General features: G+C 49.1%; 1 protein-coding gene across 3 annotated transcripts in view; it reads left to right on the forward strand.

The window, feature by feature from the left end:
* Window positions 1-13,616, forward strand: part of ADGRA1 (adhesion G protein-coupled receptor A1) — a 300,070-nt gene that overhangs the window by 110,241 nt on the left and 176,213 nt on the right. For all 3 annotated transcript variants that reach the window (XM_027840488.1, XM_027840489.1, XM_027840490.1), the window contains 2 exons: window positions 256-419; window positions 8,731-8,944. In XM_027840488.1, coding sequence (XP_027696289.1) covers window positions 256-419; window positions 8,731-8,944 — 378 coding nt within the window. The remainder of the gene's footprint in view (window positions 1-255; window positions 420-8,730; window positions 8,945-13,616) is intronic.

Genomic DNA, 13,616 nt, shown 5'->3' on the forward strand with positions numbered 1-13,616 from the left:
GGATGGATGGATGGATGGATGGATGGATGGATGGATGGATGGATGGATGGATGGATGGATGGGTGGATGGATAGGTGGATGGATGGGTGGGTGGATGGATGGGTGAGTGGATGGATGGATGGATGGATGGACTGATGGATGGTTGTTTTCCCAGCTGATGTCCTGTCTTGCACACAAGTGCCTCTACCAAAGTTTCAGCCCACTGTCCCAAGACCCTTCTTGACTGTTTTCTGTATCTGTCTTTGGTTGTCTCAGACACTTCGGCACTGACTCACTCATCTGTGACTGTCATCTGAGGTGGGTCTCGGAATGGGCCAAAAACGCATCAGTGAGACTAGCAGAGGAGACTACGTGTGCTTACCCTGTAGTGCTGCGAGGTCGGCCCCTGCGCAGCCTTCGAGAAGACCAGCTGACATGTGGTGAGTTGGCAGCTGAATTCAGTAAAGAAAAACCTGAAATGATTCAATAGTTGGACCACCTGGTACATTTCCACACAGCTTGGACAAGCTACACAGGGAAGCTTTCCATAAAACTGTTTCTTCCTTGCCGGGCATCATGTTGCCTGAGGCAGCCACAGGTGACCTTGGTATCGCAGGCAGGAAATCGTGGTTGTCATGGTTGGTTCTGGGCCCGTCCCCCAGTGACTGTCCATCACCCATCATCCTGAAGTTGGGACTGCCTAGAAGGAAGTTCAGGTGGGAGTATTTCTTAGGATGGAGCCTTGACAGTGCTTGTGAATGTCAGCACACACTGAGTGTCCATCCATCACCTTTATGAAGCCATGCATCTGGCTGAGCCACTGTAAAGAAAGTGGCAGAATTGGGCAGGGCGGGCGGGGGGAAGGGGCATGCTCCGGGGGTTGTTGGGCCAGAAGCAAGCTATATTTTCTACCATCCAGGCAGAAATAGCTCCGTAGAGCCAAGTGCACTAAGCCTGTCAGGAACTTATTCAGCTCAGTGTAATGGCCATTCCACCAGCTTGGGGTGGTCAGCCCTCGGGGCAGGCCTCAATGGTCTATGTTGGCCTCAGTGGAGGCTGCCCTCCTGCCACCCGCACAGACCAGACCTTGGTGGAGGGTCGACAGGGGCCAACAAGCATTTATTAAGTGCCCATTATGGGCCAGGCACTGGGCTAGGTGCTGGGGATACAAGGATGAGGAGAAGGGAGGCCCTGTTCTCAAGGAGCATCCTTTCTAGAGAGGAACATCAGTTATACCAGGAAGCTGAGGAAGGAGCTGGGTGGAAGAAGGCAGCTGGCTGGGGGCATAGTCTTGTTGCCCCGGGCAGTGGAGGTTCTGGGTGGGGCCCTTCTCCCTGCATTCAGAGGGAGGGGCCAGTCCCAGAGCCAGATTGCTGTTCATCCTCCTACACATCCTGGACTACCTTCCCCAGCCCCCGCAGAGGCTTTCCTTCTGAAGATACAGCTCTCTCCCTCCAGAGAGCAATCCTTCTGGGAGCCTGGGGCCTCGACTGACCATCCTGTGCTTACAGATGTGGACACTGACTGATGGGAGACCAACCCTGGGCCAGAGATGCTAGCTCTGTCTCCTGTGCTCAAACAGGGATTTCTTTCCTCAGAAAAGCGTCTAGGACGCCGCCGAGATGTCCTAGGCCAGACATGATCTCCTCCGTGCAGAGAATCCCAGGGGGTGGAGGTGGGATGCTTGGTTCAGAATCTGAGTGACCTTCAAGGCCATCCAGGAGACTGAGGCCCAGGGAGGAGCAGTGCTCGGTGAGAGAGCTGCTCCGTGCAGCCCTGTCCTCCTAACTCTGCCTGGCCCTTTGTGTGGTTGTGGCATCGGGGTGCTCAGTCGCCCACCTCCTGGGTGGGCAGCTGCGGTCATGCTGGCTAGGGCATGGAGGGCGGGCAGCAGAGGGAGAGTCAGGGCTGATTTGTGGCCTCAGCCTGGGAGGCCCTTCCTACTCTCCTCGCCCTTGCTATGGGTTTTGCCGATGGGCTGCACACATCTGATGGCTCCGTCCCAGCTTTCCTTGCCTGTGGGTGCCTCCAGAAGAACAGCAAGTTCTGGGATGGGCACATGAAATAGGCAGCTCTCTGGGGAGCCCTAGAAGCCTCCTCTGCAGAGAATGAGCCATGTTATTGCTCCTGCTAATGAAATATTCACCAAGGAGCCAGAAAGGGGAATATTTCTCTGGTTAATTAAAGTGCTGTGTCTTTGGGAGCTGTGGTGCGCCGCCCTTGTGGTCCTGGCCTCGAGGTTGGAGGGGATGTGGGCTGGGCAGAAGTGACCAGTCGTCACACTGTGCATAGAGGGCCCATCTCTCCACAGGCAGACGAAGTGGCCCTGCCCCTGAGGAGCCGAGCTGCTGCCATTGCACCAGGCTCTTTTTCTGTTGGCCTGTTGTCAACAAAACGCAGGGGAGATGGAGGTCTGGTTCTTATGGTGGGATCTGTCTTCTTGAGGCTGTTATGAGGAAGGGGAGTATGAAAAGGGAAATATCCCACCTTCCAGCATGGTGCTGTAACATTTCCTCTGAGCTCCCTGCCCCAACCCCCACCCACGTGGTGGGCTACCTACACATCCCTCTTCAGGATTCCGGGGGCAACCTCGAGGAGTTGTGGTTTCTGCTATGTCTGCTCACAAGTCCCCATCTGGTACATGCCCCGATCCATCATCCACTTGACCAATTATTAGTTTTTATGAATGGATATTTACTGATTAGATGTAGGGAGGAAAGACGTTCCCGAAATCCTCCTGCAAAACTTGTGGTGCACTTCCCCTCGCTTACATACATTTTCTGAAAAGAATGAGCTCAAGTTTAAAGTTGCTCACATTGTTCGACTGCAAAATGTCGGCTTGCCAAAAGGACAACTTTATGGAGAACTCATACAAGGCAAGCACTCACATGGTGGTCTGAAGAAGCAATACAAGGACACTTTCAAGGTCTCTCCAAAGAACTTTGGAATTGATTGTGAGACACGGGAGACACTGGCACAGGCCTGCCCGGCATGGCGTGCCCTCATCAGAGAAGGGGCTGTGCTCTGTGAACCAAGGAGAATGGAAGTAGCTCAGGAGAAAGGAGGGATGTGCAGATTTAGAGAGTCCACCCCAAAAGGTCACATAGACTCTGTGCCCGACCTGTGGTGGAATTCCTACGGGCCTGCTCAGCCACAGTCGACTTGACTAGCACAGGGATGCCGTTTTGGTCCTCTTCGAGAAGGAAGGACAACCAGATTGGCTTGTCTGCTTGACACAAAGAGCTGCCTAAATATGTGTGCACATATAGGGCCTTTTCCTCTTTCTTTGATTTCTTTGGTGCAGAGGCCTAGTAGTGCGTGCTTTCCAGAATGGCTCTGCCAAGAGTGGGGACATTTCTCCAAGGCTGTTATCAGCTCCAGGGGTCTCTGCCACCCCCTCCAGCTGTGCATGAGACCTTGCTGCCATGAACCTTCCTATCTTTGGAAGCTTACAGGGTCAAAACCTGGTCAATGCTATCTTTGGATGCTCATTCCCCAAAGTGCAAGAAAGTAAACCAGAGGAAAATGAGGCATGTGCTCAGGGACACATGGCATCCAGGTGGAGGGAGAGGAGGGGCCCCTCCAGGCCTCAGGGTGGCTCCTCCCTCAATCTCCCCCATGCAGAAGCAGAGCCAAGAGAGTCCCAGGGATCCTTTTGTGCTGGCCCCAAAGGTTGTTGGAGCCACCCCATGGCAGGGGTTCCGGATCACTATGGCTAGACCTGACTTTGAGAGTTCACCATGGAGTCTTGGCAGTAGATTGGGCCACATTGGCCAAGCTCCTCATTATATGGGCCTTCCTTTTTTTGTCAATGAAGTGGCTAGGGACAGCATGCTGGAGCCAAAGGAGGCTTTGCTTTCTCCTGGGTTTGGCCTGGTCAAAGGCCCAGGCTTTCTGGCCCCTGTGGCCAGGCTGTCTCCCCCAGGCCCATGTGCCATTCTCCCCATGGTCAGGCTCTCTCCGTCAGCCTCACTCAGCACCGCCCCCCCAGTATCTCTCCTCCAGGCTCACTCCTCTCCCCCATGGTCAGGCTTTCTCCCCCAGCCTCACTTGTCTACCCCCACAGTGGTCAGGTTCTTCCCCCACCAGGCTCACTGGACCCCTGTGGCCAGGCTCTCTCCCCCAGGCCTATTGGACCCCCTCCCCTTGACCAGGCTCTCTCCACAGTGGCACTTTCCCTGGTGCTGCTGAATCTATCAGGCCCCGGGGCTAAGTCCATCCAGTTTTCTGCCTATACCAGCCAGGAGAAAATGCTGTGTCAGAAGTGACTGTTACTTTTCCAGAGCAGAGCTGGGTTTGGCCCAACCACTTGGCTGCTGGCCCTCATCTGTCTGTCTTTCTCTGCCCCTATTCCTGCAGCTGTGACCCAGACACCAAGGTCTGCTCTAGGCCCATCTCCCTGCCATAAGGGCTGGTGTTCATGCCAGCTCTGATTCGAGTGTCTTTCCGCCAGCCATCACAGACTCAGGAAGGCCACGTCAGCCATTTCATGAGAAATAGGAACAAAATAGTGAGTGAGCAGAAGGTGCATGAGCTGTCCAGGAGGTGCCTTGGGTAGGAACTGGGCATTGGGCAGTGTGCAGCTATTAAGCACCTGCTGCATACGGAGCTCTGTGAAGGACACACATATTTTTAAAACAAACATGGTCCTCACCCCCGAGATAACTACCATTTATTGGGGGAGGGGGATGAGGCACCAAGGCAGAGCTCTGGCAGGGACCTACCAAGTAAATTCAAACCCAAACACCCTAAGGATTGGCTGAGACCTCAGCAGTGGGATCGGGATCCTGGACTCAGGCCAGCAGGCTCCCAGGCGCCATTTAAGTGAGGGCCACGGAGAGTAACTGACTCGAGTCTCCTAGGTGAAATCCTAAGGCAGGGCCCAAGACCCCCCAATGGCCCACATGACCTTCCTTAATCCTCCCCTTTACCAATCAAAAGGGCATGAGGCGGTGTTTCCTAGTCAAGGTCATCTGTTCTCTATTCTGGCCAACAGCCACCCAGAGCTTTCTGTGTCTTCTTTCAAAGGCTTTGGTCCATACACTTTGGCCTCCTCTCCATGAGGGGATGGGCCTAGTTACTTTATATCAGCATCATTTCCCCACATACTTTGGACATCAGACCACCAGAGACATTTGCTGCAAGGATTGTTTCAGATTAACTATTTCTCTTATTCTAGCAGCTTTGACTTTGTTTTTGCAAAGGTTTTCAATTTTGCAGAATTGAAATGATCAAATGTATCTTTTGACATAGTGGACAGAGGGCTGGGCACAGAGTCAGAAGACCCAGCCCCCAGTCCCATCCCTAACATGTGACCACTGTGTGGGCCCGGGCAAGCTGTGAACTTCTCGGGTCTCTGACATAGGTGTCCACCGGGTCAGCTCCCCCTTGTGGTTCAGACCACAGCTCACTGGCGAATGCTTAACAAAATAGATAACAAGGCGATACAACGTAGACAGTGTTCATTTGTTGTCACTATGTGGCTGCCAAGATTAACACCATTGGCCAAGGCCACGCTTTAAGACTGAAGTGTAGGTTATGTCTGAACTGGTGGAGGGGAGCTCTGCCCTGCCCTGTCCCAGTCAACTCTGTCTCTGTTGGGTCAAAATCTCTTCTCCTTGGCAGAGTTGTACCAGAGACCTCCTTCAGTTCTCCTTGTCCTCCTTCTCCCTCTGTCTCTCTTGCTCTCTCTCTCTCTCTCCCCTCCCTCCCCCACCTCTCTCTGTCTCTGTCTGTCTCTCTCTTTTGTGTCTCTTTCTCCGTCTCTCTGCCTCAGCCTCTCTCTTGATGATGTAACCCTTCATATTCAGTCCCCATATTCAGTTTTAGTGTCTTGCTATGCCCATAGTCAGATGTTGCTCTAACCTTAATTTCTTCTGATGGCCTTTTAGATTTTTCTACAGCCTTTGTTGAAAAAGGGATCCTTCTTCTGATGTTGGTGCCCTCCGTCTGTCAGATACCAGGCTACAGTTTGAGCTTGTTGAGGCTTCACCTACCTGGTCTGTTGCCAGGACTGACGTTTCTATCTTTAATTACTGTGAAATAATTTCAACGTGCTTTGCTTTGTTAGCCCACTGTGAGTGGCCCAGTGATTGTGTCTCTGGCGCTTTGTTATTTTCAGACAAGTAAAGAAAATGGGTTGACATTCCTGGGCCCATGACCATCAGCTTCCCCAAGTCTGCTGTTGCTCTCCTCAGCACAGAGTGAAGAATGGCTGCTAGGACACAGCCAGGAGCTCCAGGGGCTGCCCAGGCCCAGGCCCGCCAGGGTCATCCTGCCCAATGTTACAGATGAGGTTGAGGGGAGCTGAGGAGCCCATGGCAGGTGGGCTGGTGGGCTGGCTTGGGGTGCCCAGAGTCAAGGATGCCTGGCTGTCCTCAAGCCTGGGGGGCCAAAGTGACCAGCAAAGACAGAAAGACGCCAAGCCAGACCCTGCCCATGACCACTTTACCAGGAGTGAACAGGTCTGATGGGCTCATCCTTGGCCCTCCTCCATCCCCCAGGGCTGGCCCTCAGTCGCAGCCTCCTCCTCCTAGGAGGCTCCTGCTTTTAGCCTGTCCAGCAGAGCTGCATATCTGGTAATTATTTAATCAATGAAGATTTTAGAGAGGTGCCTGGAGATAATTGTTTGCAATCAGATCATGCTGTGGAGAGAATAGGGAGGAGCTAAAAATAGCAGAATCTGCAGTTCCAGAGGGGCTCCACAGCCCACAGAACTCAGGCAGAGGAGGGAGGGGGCTCAGGTGCCCTCTTCCTTCCTTCTCCTCTCCAGGGTCAGACACCCACCCGAAGCCAGCTGAAGCCTGGAGCTCCTAATGCCCTCTCCCCACATCCTCTAGCAGCCTCACCCAGATCATGCCCATGGCATCTCTCTGGATGGAAAAAGCTGCCTCTGTCCCTGAGGAGCTGGTACAAGCTTTGGCCTAGTTCCCCTAGCCCCAGGCATTAAGAACCCCGTGAGTTCCCAGGGCTCTGAGACATCACTGTAATTAGCCATGAGCCTGGCACCATGGTCTCCTGCCACAGCTGTGCATGCCACCATGGATTCTGAACCAAGCAGATATGACATTGTTGGGCTGAGGCATCATGGGTCAGATATCTTTCAGCCCTGATCAAAGTGGCCAGCAGGTGTGGGGCTTATGGGTTGGCTACAATTCCCAAAGTTAGACAGCGTCTTTGACCTGCTTCTTTTCTGAAGCTCAAGGGTTCTCCAGGTCAAGGGACAGCATGGGCAGAGCAGAGTGATGACACTTGCTGCCTAGAGATGCATCTTGGTGCCAGGGTATCCCATTGGATCCAGAGGCCCACCCAAAGATGGAGTTGGGGCTTTATACTCCCCCAGGCCTCTATGAACACTTGAATTGGGCACAGACCCTGAAGGAAGGTCCTCATCTCAGTGGTCATCCCTGTACAGGACCCTGTGGATATTTGGGGGTGATAGGGTGGAGGATTGACAGGGCCCTCTGGTCCACTTCTCATGTACTATAATGGGTGGGGTGTGGATTATACTTTTAAGGGTATGAATCCACAGAGTTGTTTGAACCAAGGTAACCATCCCCTTGGGACCCAACCTGTGAGTGAACCAGAGGGAGCTGGTCACTCAGCTGGGCTCCCTGAGGCTGCCCCACTCCCTATGACCACCCCAACTCTCTTCAGTGGCCACATTCATCAGGGTGCCCTCTGTTCTGACTAATTGTTCCTACTCCCTGCTGGGTATGGTATCTCTGAGGGGCAAGAGATTCTGCTGGCTAATGAGAGATGATAAGTTATGCCCACTCAGAGACATAGCTCTCTCTCTCTCTCTCTCTCTCTCTCTCTCTCTCTCTCTCTCTCTCTCTCTCTCTCTCTCTCTCTGTCTCTCTCTCTCTCTTTCTCTTTCTCTCTCTTCCAGGTCATCTGAAGTCACAGCCTCAACTCTTCTCTACTTTGGCCTTGTCCCCTGAGGAGTGTGTTTCACCCCCCCACCCCCAGTTTTTAAATATTTTCATTTAAGGTTTTGAGTTCCAAAGTCTGTCCCTCCCTCCCTGAGATGGTAAGCAATCAGATATAGGTTATGTACATACAGTTATGTAAGACATTTCCATGTTAATCATTTTGTACAAGAAAACTTAAATAAAAGAAAAAAAAGAAAGTGAAAACTAACCTGCTTCAGTCCGTATTCAATCAATATCAGTTCTTTCTCTGGATCGTCTTGGATCATTGTATCACTGAGAACAGCTAAGTCAATCACAGCTGACCATTGCTACAATGGTGCTGTTGCTGTGTACAGTATTCTCCTGGTTCTGTTCACTTCACTGTGCATCAGTGCATGGAAGTCTTTCCAGGTTTTTCTGAGATCATCCTGTTTGTCATTTCTTATAGTGCAATAATATTCCATTATAATCATAGACCACCACTTGTTCAGCCACTCTCCATTTGGTGGCTTCTCACTTTTTAAAGCACTTCCACAGGTGTGGCTGATCCTCCGGTGGACAATCACTGCTGACTTTCTCTAATCCACCAGTTTTTCCACAGAATTTCTTTCTACAATATAAAGGCGTATCCAGTTGCAGGTTCTTCACTTACCTGTTCTTAGTTGGGCGGGACAGGGGGATCCATCCGTCAGAAATGTTCTGATCCATCTCTGGCCCCCTTCCCTCCCTTCCTCTCCCACACACTTGGACCTTCAGAAGTTCAGCTTATTTCATTGACAAGACAGTTTTTCCATAGCCGACAATCCAGATAAGTGACCATCCCATCATCTCTCCACAGCTGGACCACTGGAGCTGCCGCTCTTTCAGCTGATTCCATCACAGAGCCAAGTGGTCTTCCATGGGGACCGCTTGCCATTCCAATGTACTGCCACCCTGGTGGACAACACAACGCAGGCTCATTGGTACCACAATGGGCAATTGATTGAAACGGATGAAGCCCAGGGCATGTTCGTGAAGGAGAGCGTCATCCATGACTGCAGCCTGATCACCCGGTAAGGCCAGCAGCCAGGGGTCTGGGGGCATCCTCAAAGCCCTCTCTGCAGCAGACAAAGTCAAGGGAGTGACTATTTTGCCCATAAAGTGTGATGGGCCGATGTTGGCTTCTTGTAAGGTCATGAGATGGTGAGATATGATTGTACAGGGAGCAAGTAGTTTCTAATTCTTGTTCCTTTGGGTCATAGTGGCCTTGAGTGGGACCCGCATCTATAGTAACAAAATGCTACCACACAGACTGGGGGCTCAATCCAGCCTCAAGTCATATTCTGGAATACTTAGTAATAGATGGCACGTATTTGTTAACATGATGTCAAAGTCTTCCCTAGGGGATTTGGTGCCACACTCCCCCCACACCAGCATTAAAGCAGGGTGCTCCTGCACCTGGCACCTGCCAGGAATGCCACCTGCATTCCTATAGCTATTCCAGAGATCAGAGTTCACTTAAATAGTAATCTGTACATTCAGGTATTGTCCCCACCCTTGGACACTGCAGCAAATTATAAAGCCCTGTGTTCAACATGCCTGACTCTGCCCGTGTTTAGGGTGGAATGAGATGTTTGCAAACCTGGGCAAAGGAAAAGCAATGAGGACTCCCTGTTTCGGAGTTTGATTCTGGGGCAGCTGGCACCAGACAATCTGGAGACCAAAGAATGCAGAGAAGCTTCATTGACTCCAAGCACTCTCTCATATATTTTATGCTCATTTTCCTTCTTACAAACGAGCAATTCTTAGCTGGAATACTCACCCCTTTTCTAGGCCTCCTAGGCATTCTTGCTGGCATCCCAAATAATTTGTGAATAAAAACTTTCTAAAGATTATTTTCTGGGATCCCTGTGCCTAAGAGAAGGGAGCCCCTTCATTTTCGATTTATTTAATTTTCTAAATTATATCTTTAAGTGAGCAATTAATGAGCTTCAAAGTTCTTGCTTTATGTGAAAGAAGAAATTTGCAGCCACACAGATGAAAGTCTCCTGTGACTATTTTGTTCCCAGCGTCCCTTTGGATGGGGTGCCCCTTATGACATTTATTTCCATCAGGTGGAATGCATAGAGGTGCCTGATGCCTGAGCCTGTTCATTCACCAGCCCCAGTTGGAGTCCAGACACGAATGGCTGGTAGCCAAGAGTCCCACCGCTATTAGTCTGGTGGTGCCCCTGGCACCAGTGCCAATGTACTGATTTAGAGTTTTCTTGAAAGGACAAGAAAAAACCGCACAAAAATCTGCTCTTCTTGTGGAGCTCTCTTCCCTAACACATTAAAATTCAGAGGCTGCAGAATTAATGTTACATGAGCAGGTTTTTACCACATTAAACAACATTATCTTGTGATTGTAAAATCAAATTCGTGTGTGTGTGTGTGTGTGTGTGTGTGTGTGTGTGTGTGTGTGTGTGTGTGTGTCTGGGGAGAGGAGCAATGTTACATGCAGCTTCTTTTGCTGAAGCTACATTTGGACAGTGTAGAGTCTAATCTGTACCTTTAGTTTCCCTCCTCAAGGCTTGTGAACAAATAAAAATTCCTCTTTCCCTGTTCTAAACATAAGGCTGGCTGCTTTGTGCTGGCCATCTGCTCCATTCCATAGGGCACGTTGCCATGATACTGTCCAGGAAGACCTGCCCATGAGGTCAGTGATAACTGAGGCTTCTCACACTTCAGGTTTCTTCCCTCTGGGTTCCTGATGGAAGATTCTCCATCTCCTCTGGGCCCTGGGAGTGAGGATGGGGAGGTGGTGGAGAGGGGTTGCAAGCCCCTCTTTCACAAAGAGTGCCCAGCTCAGGGCTAATGTGTACCAGTTTCAGTCCTCCCTTAGCCTGACCTCTAAAAAAGGTCAAGCTTCTTCAGCACCCCCAAACCCCCAGGGGAAAGCATTTCAATCTCAAGTTTGGCTCATGTTCAGCATCTTATCACAGAGTACTGGGTTTATATTTAAGAAGAACTGGGTTCAAATAATACTTCTGATACTTAGCAGGTGTATTACACTGAGTAAGATAATTCCCCTCTCTACACCTCAGCTTCCTCATTGATGACCTCTGTGCTCCCTCTATCCCTAAATCTGTGACCCTATGTTATGATGATGCTACAGTTAAAAGGGTGCTCCGTGCACAACATAGACCAGATATGTTCTTGTTGTTCAGTCATTTCAGGTATGTCTGACTCTTTGTGGCTGTATTTGGGGTTTTCTTGGCAGAGATGCTGGAGTGGTTTGCTACTTCCTTCTTCAGCCCATTTTACAGATGAGGAAACCGAGACAAATGGGGTTAAATGACTTGCCCAGAGTCACACAGCTAGTAAGCTTCCTGAACTTGGGAAGATGAGTCTTTCTTTTTTTAATTTTTTTTTAACATTTTAATTTAAAGTTTTGAGTTCCAAATTCTCTCCCTCCCTCCCTTTCTCCCTTCCCCCATCCCTGAGATAGTAAGCAATCAGGTATAGGTTATACATGTGCAGTTGTGTAAGACATTTCCATATTAGTCATTTTGTAGAAGACAACTTGAATAAAAGAAAAAAATGAAAGAAAGAAAGTGAAAAACAGCATGTCTCAGACTGTATTCAAACAATACCAGTTCTTTCTCTAGAGGTAGGTAGTCTGCTTCATCATGAGTTCTTTGGGTTTGTCTTGGATCATGATATTGCTGAAGATAGCTGAGTTGTTCATAGTTTTTCATTGTACAATATTGCTGTTACTGTGTACAATGCTCTGTGCACTTCACTTTGCATCAGTTCATGTAAGTCTTTCCAGGTTTATTTGAAATGATTCTACTTGTCATTCCTTACAATACAATAACATTCCATTACAGTCATAGACCACAGCTGATTAAGCCATTCTCAAATTGATGGGCATCCCTTTGATTTCCAATTCTTAGCCACCATAAAAAGAGCTGCTATAAATATGTTTGTACAAATATGTCCTTTCCCCCTATTTTGGATGTCTTCGGGATACAGACCTAGCAGTGGTATTGTTGGATCAAAGGGTATGCACAATTTTACAGCCCTTTGGGCATAGTTCCAAATTGTTCTCCAGAATAGTTGGATTAGTTCACAACTCCATCAACAATGCATTAGTGTCCCAGTTTTCCCACATTCCCTCCAACATCTAACATTTTCCTTTTTTGTCATATTAGCCAATCTGATGTGTGAAATGGTACCCCAGAGTTGTTTGAATTTGCATTTCTCTAATCAATAGTTATTTAGAGTTTTTTTCATATGTGTATAGGTAGCTTTGATTTATTTGTCTGAAAACTGCCTGTTCATATCCTTTGATCATTTATCAATTGAGGAATGACGTGCACTTTTAGAAATTTGACTCAATTCTCTATATATTTGAGAAGATGAGTCTTTCTAACTCCAGACCTGGCACTCTATGCACTGTGTCACCTAGCTGCCCACCAGGTATAGGAAAGCTATTTATTTCCTCCACAAAAAGGAATTCTTAAAAGCAAAAAACTCATAAACATGCAAATACAATGACTTAAAATAAGAAACAGTAACTCATAACTCCTACTCTGCTCTCCCAGGAAACTGATACTTGAAAACTCAAAATACAGCCACACAGTTTTCAGGACTCCTGGACAGCCACCTCATCTTCATCTCAATTCTGAACTATCTGAATTACTCCTTCAAGTCTCATGTCTTCTGGCAACCAGGGCACAATTTGGGATCATTCTCCCATTGCTGGTCTTTTTTCCCAGAAAAGTTTAGTTGTAGAAATCTTTTCCTGCTGACAGCCCACTTTGGTTGGGGATTCCAGGAACTTCCAAATTCCCAAGGCAGTCACTCCCCAAAAGCCCGTCTCTTCTCACCAATAACTCTGGGAAAGAAACATTAGGTGAGAGAGGCAGGCGGGGCCTTGAAATCTGGTCTGGGCTCACTGAAGGGCACACACCTGCTCTCACTACACAGAAGCTGGAGATAGGAGGGGGCTGAAGAGACAGACAGGCTTCTGTCCCAATCATAGGAAGCCCAAAAGAAAGACTCTGAAGGGGGAGAAGGAGGGTAGCCCCTCCTTTTAAGTTCTCCTGAGTGAACCATTCTTCCTAGCTTAGGGAGGGAGTCAGTTCCCTTTCCTTGTTGTCCTCATAAAGACCAAGGGACTGTTGTATCATCCACATGTACTTCAGTGCTAAGAATATATGTCCCCGGCAGTGGCCAAGGGAACTCAGCCCAACTCCATGCATGCTCCATGGTGTACTCCTGCCTGAGCAGATGGGGGCAGTGAGGAGCTAAGGGAGGAGAACAGACCTGGTGGCCTCCCCCCCACAACCCTATTGCATTGGACTGTGTTGTGGATTCACAGGTATTTGTCTCTAGGTAACACAGGTGAGCTGGGGAGCCAGACTTTATGAATTACCACCACAATCTCTTTGGCCAGGGAAAAGACTCTGATAGCATTTCTAGCCATTGTGACCCTCTTGCCAGTTAACATTGTTAGACCTTTACTGTCAATCAGCTGAACAAAACCATTTATTGTGTAAATTAATGGTGCCTCAGTTGGTTTATCCACTTTCATAGACACATCGTCCTTTCAGATTCCTGTACTTACAGGGCTCCTGTCTTTGGCCTTCCAAAGAACCCAATTTATTAAGAGTCTGATTGGTTCACAAAGATTAATCTCCAAACAAAAAGGAGAATTTAGAGGAGAATGCTCAATGGGACTTTTGATGCAAAGCAAAGG

This window comes from Vombatus ursinus, unplaced genomic scaffold (assembly GCF_900497805.2).
Source record: "Vombatus ursinus unplaced genomic scaffold, bare-nosed wombat genome assembly UNPS02014845.1, whole genome shotgun sequence".
Lineage (NCBI taxonomy): Eukaryota > Metazoa > Chordata > Mammalia > Diprotodontia > Vombatidae > Vombatus > Vombatus ursinus.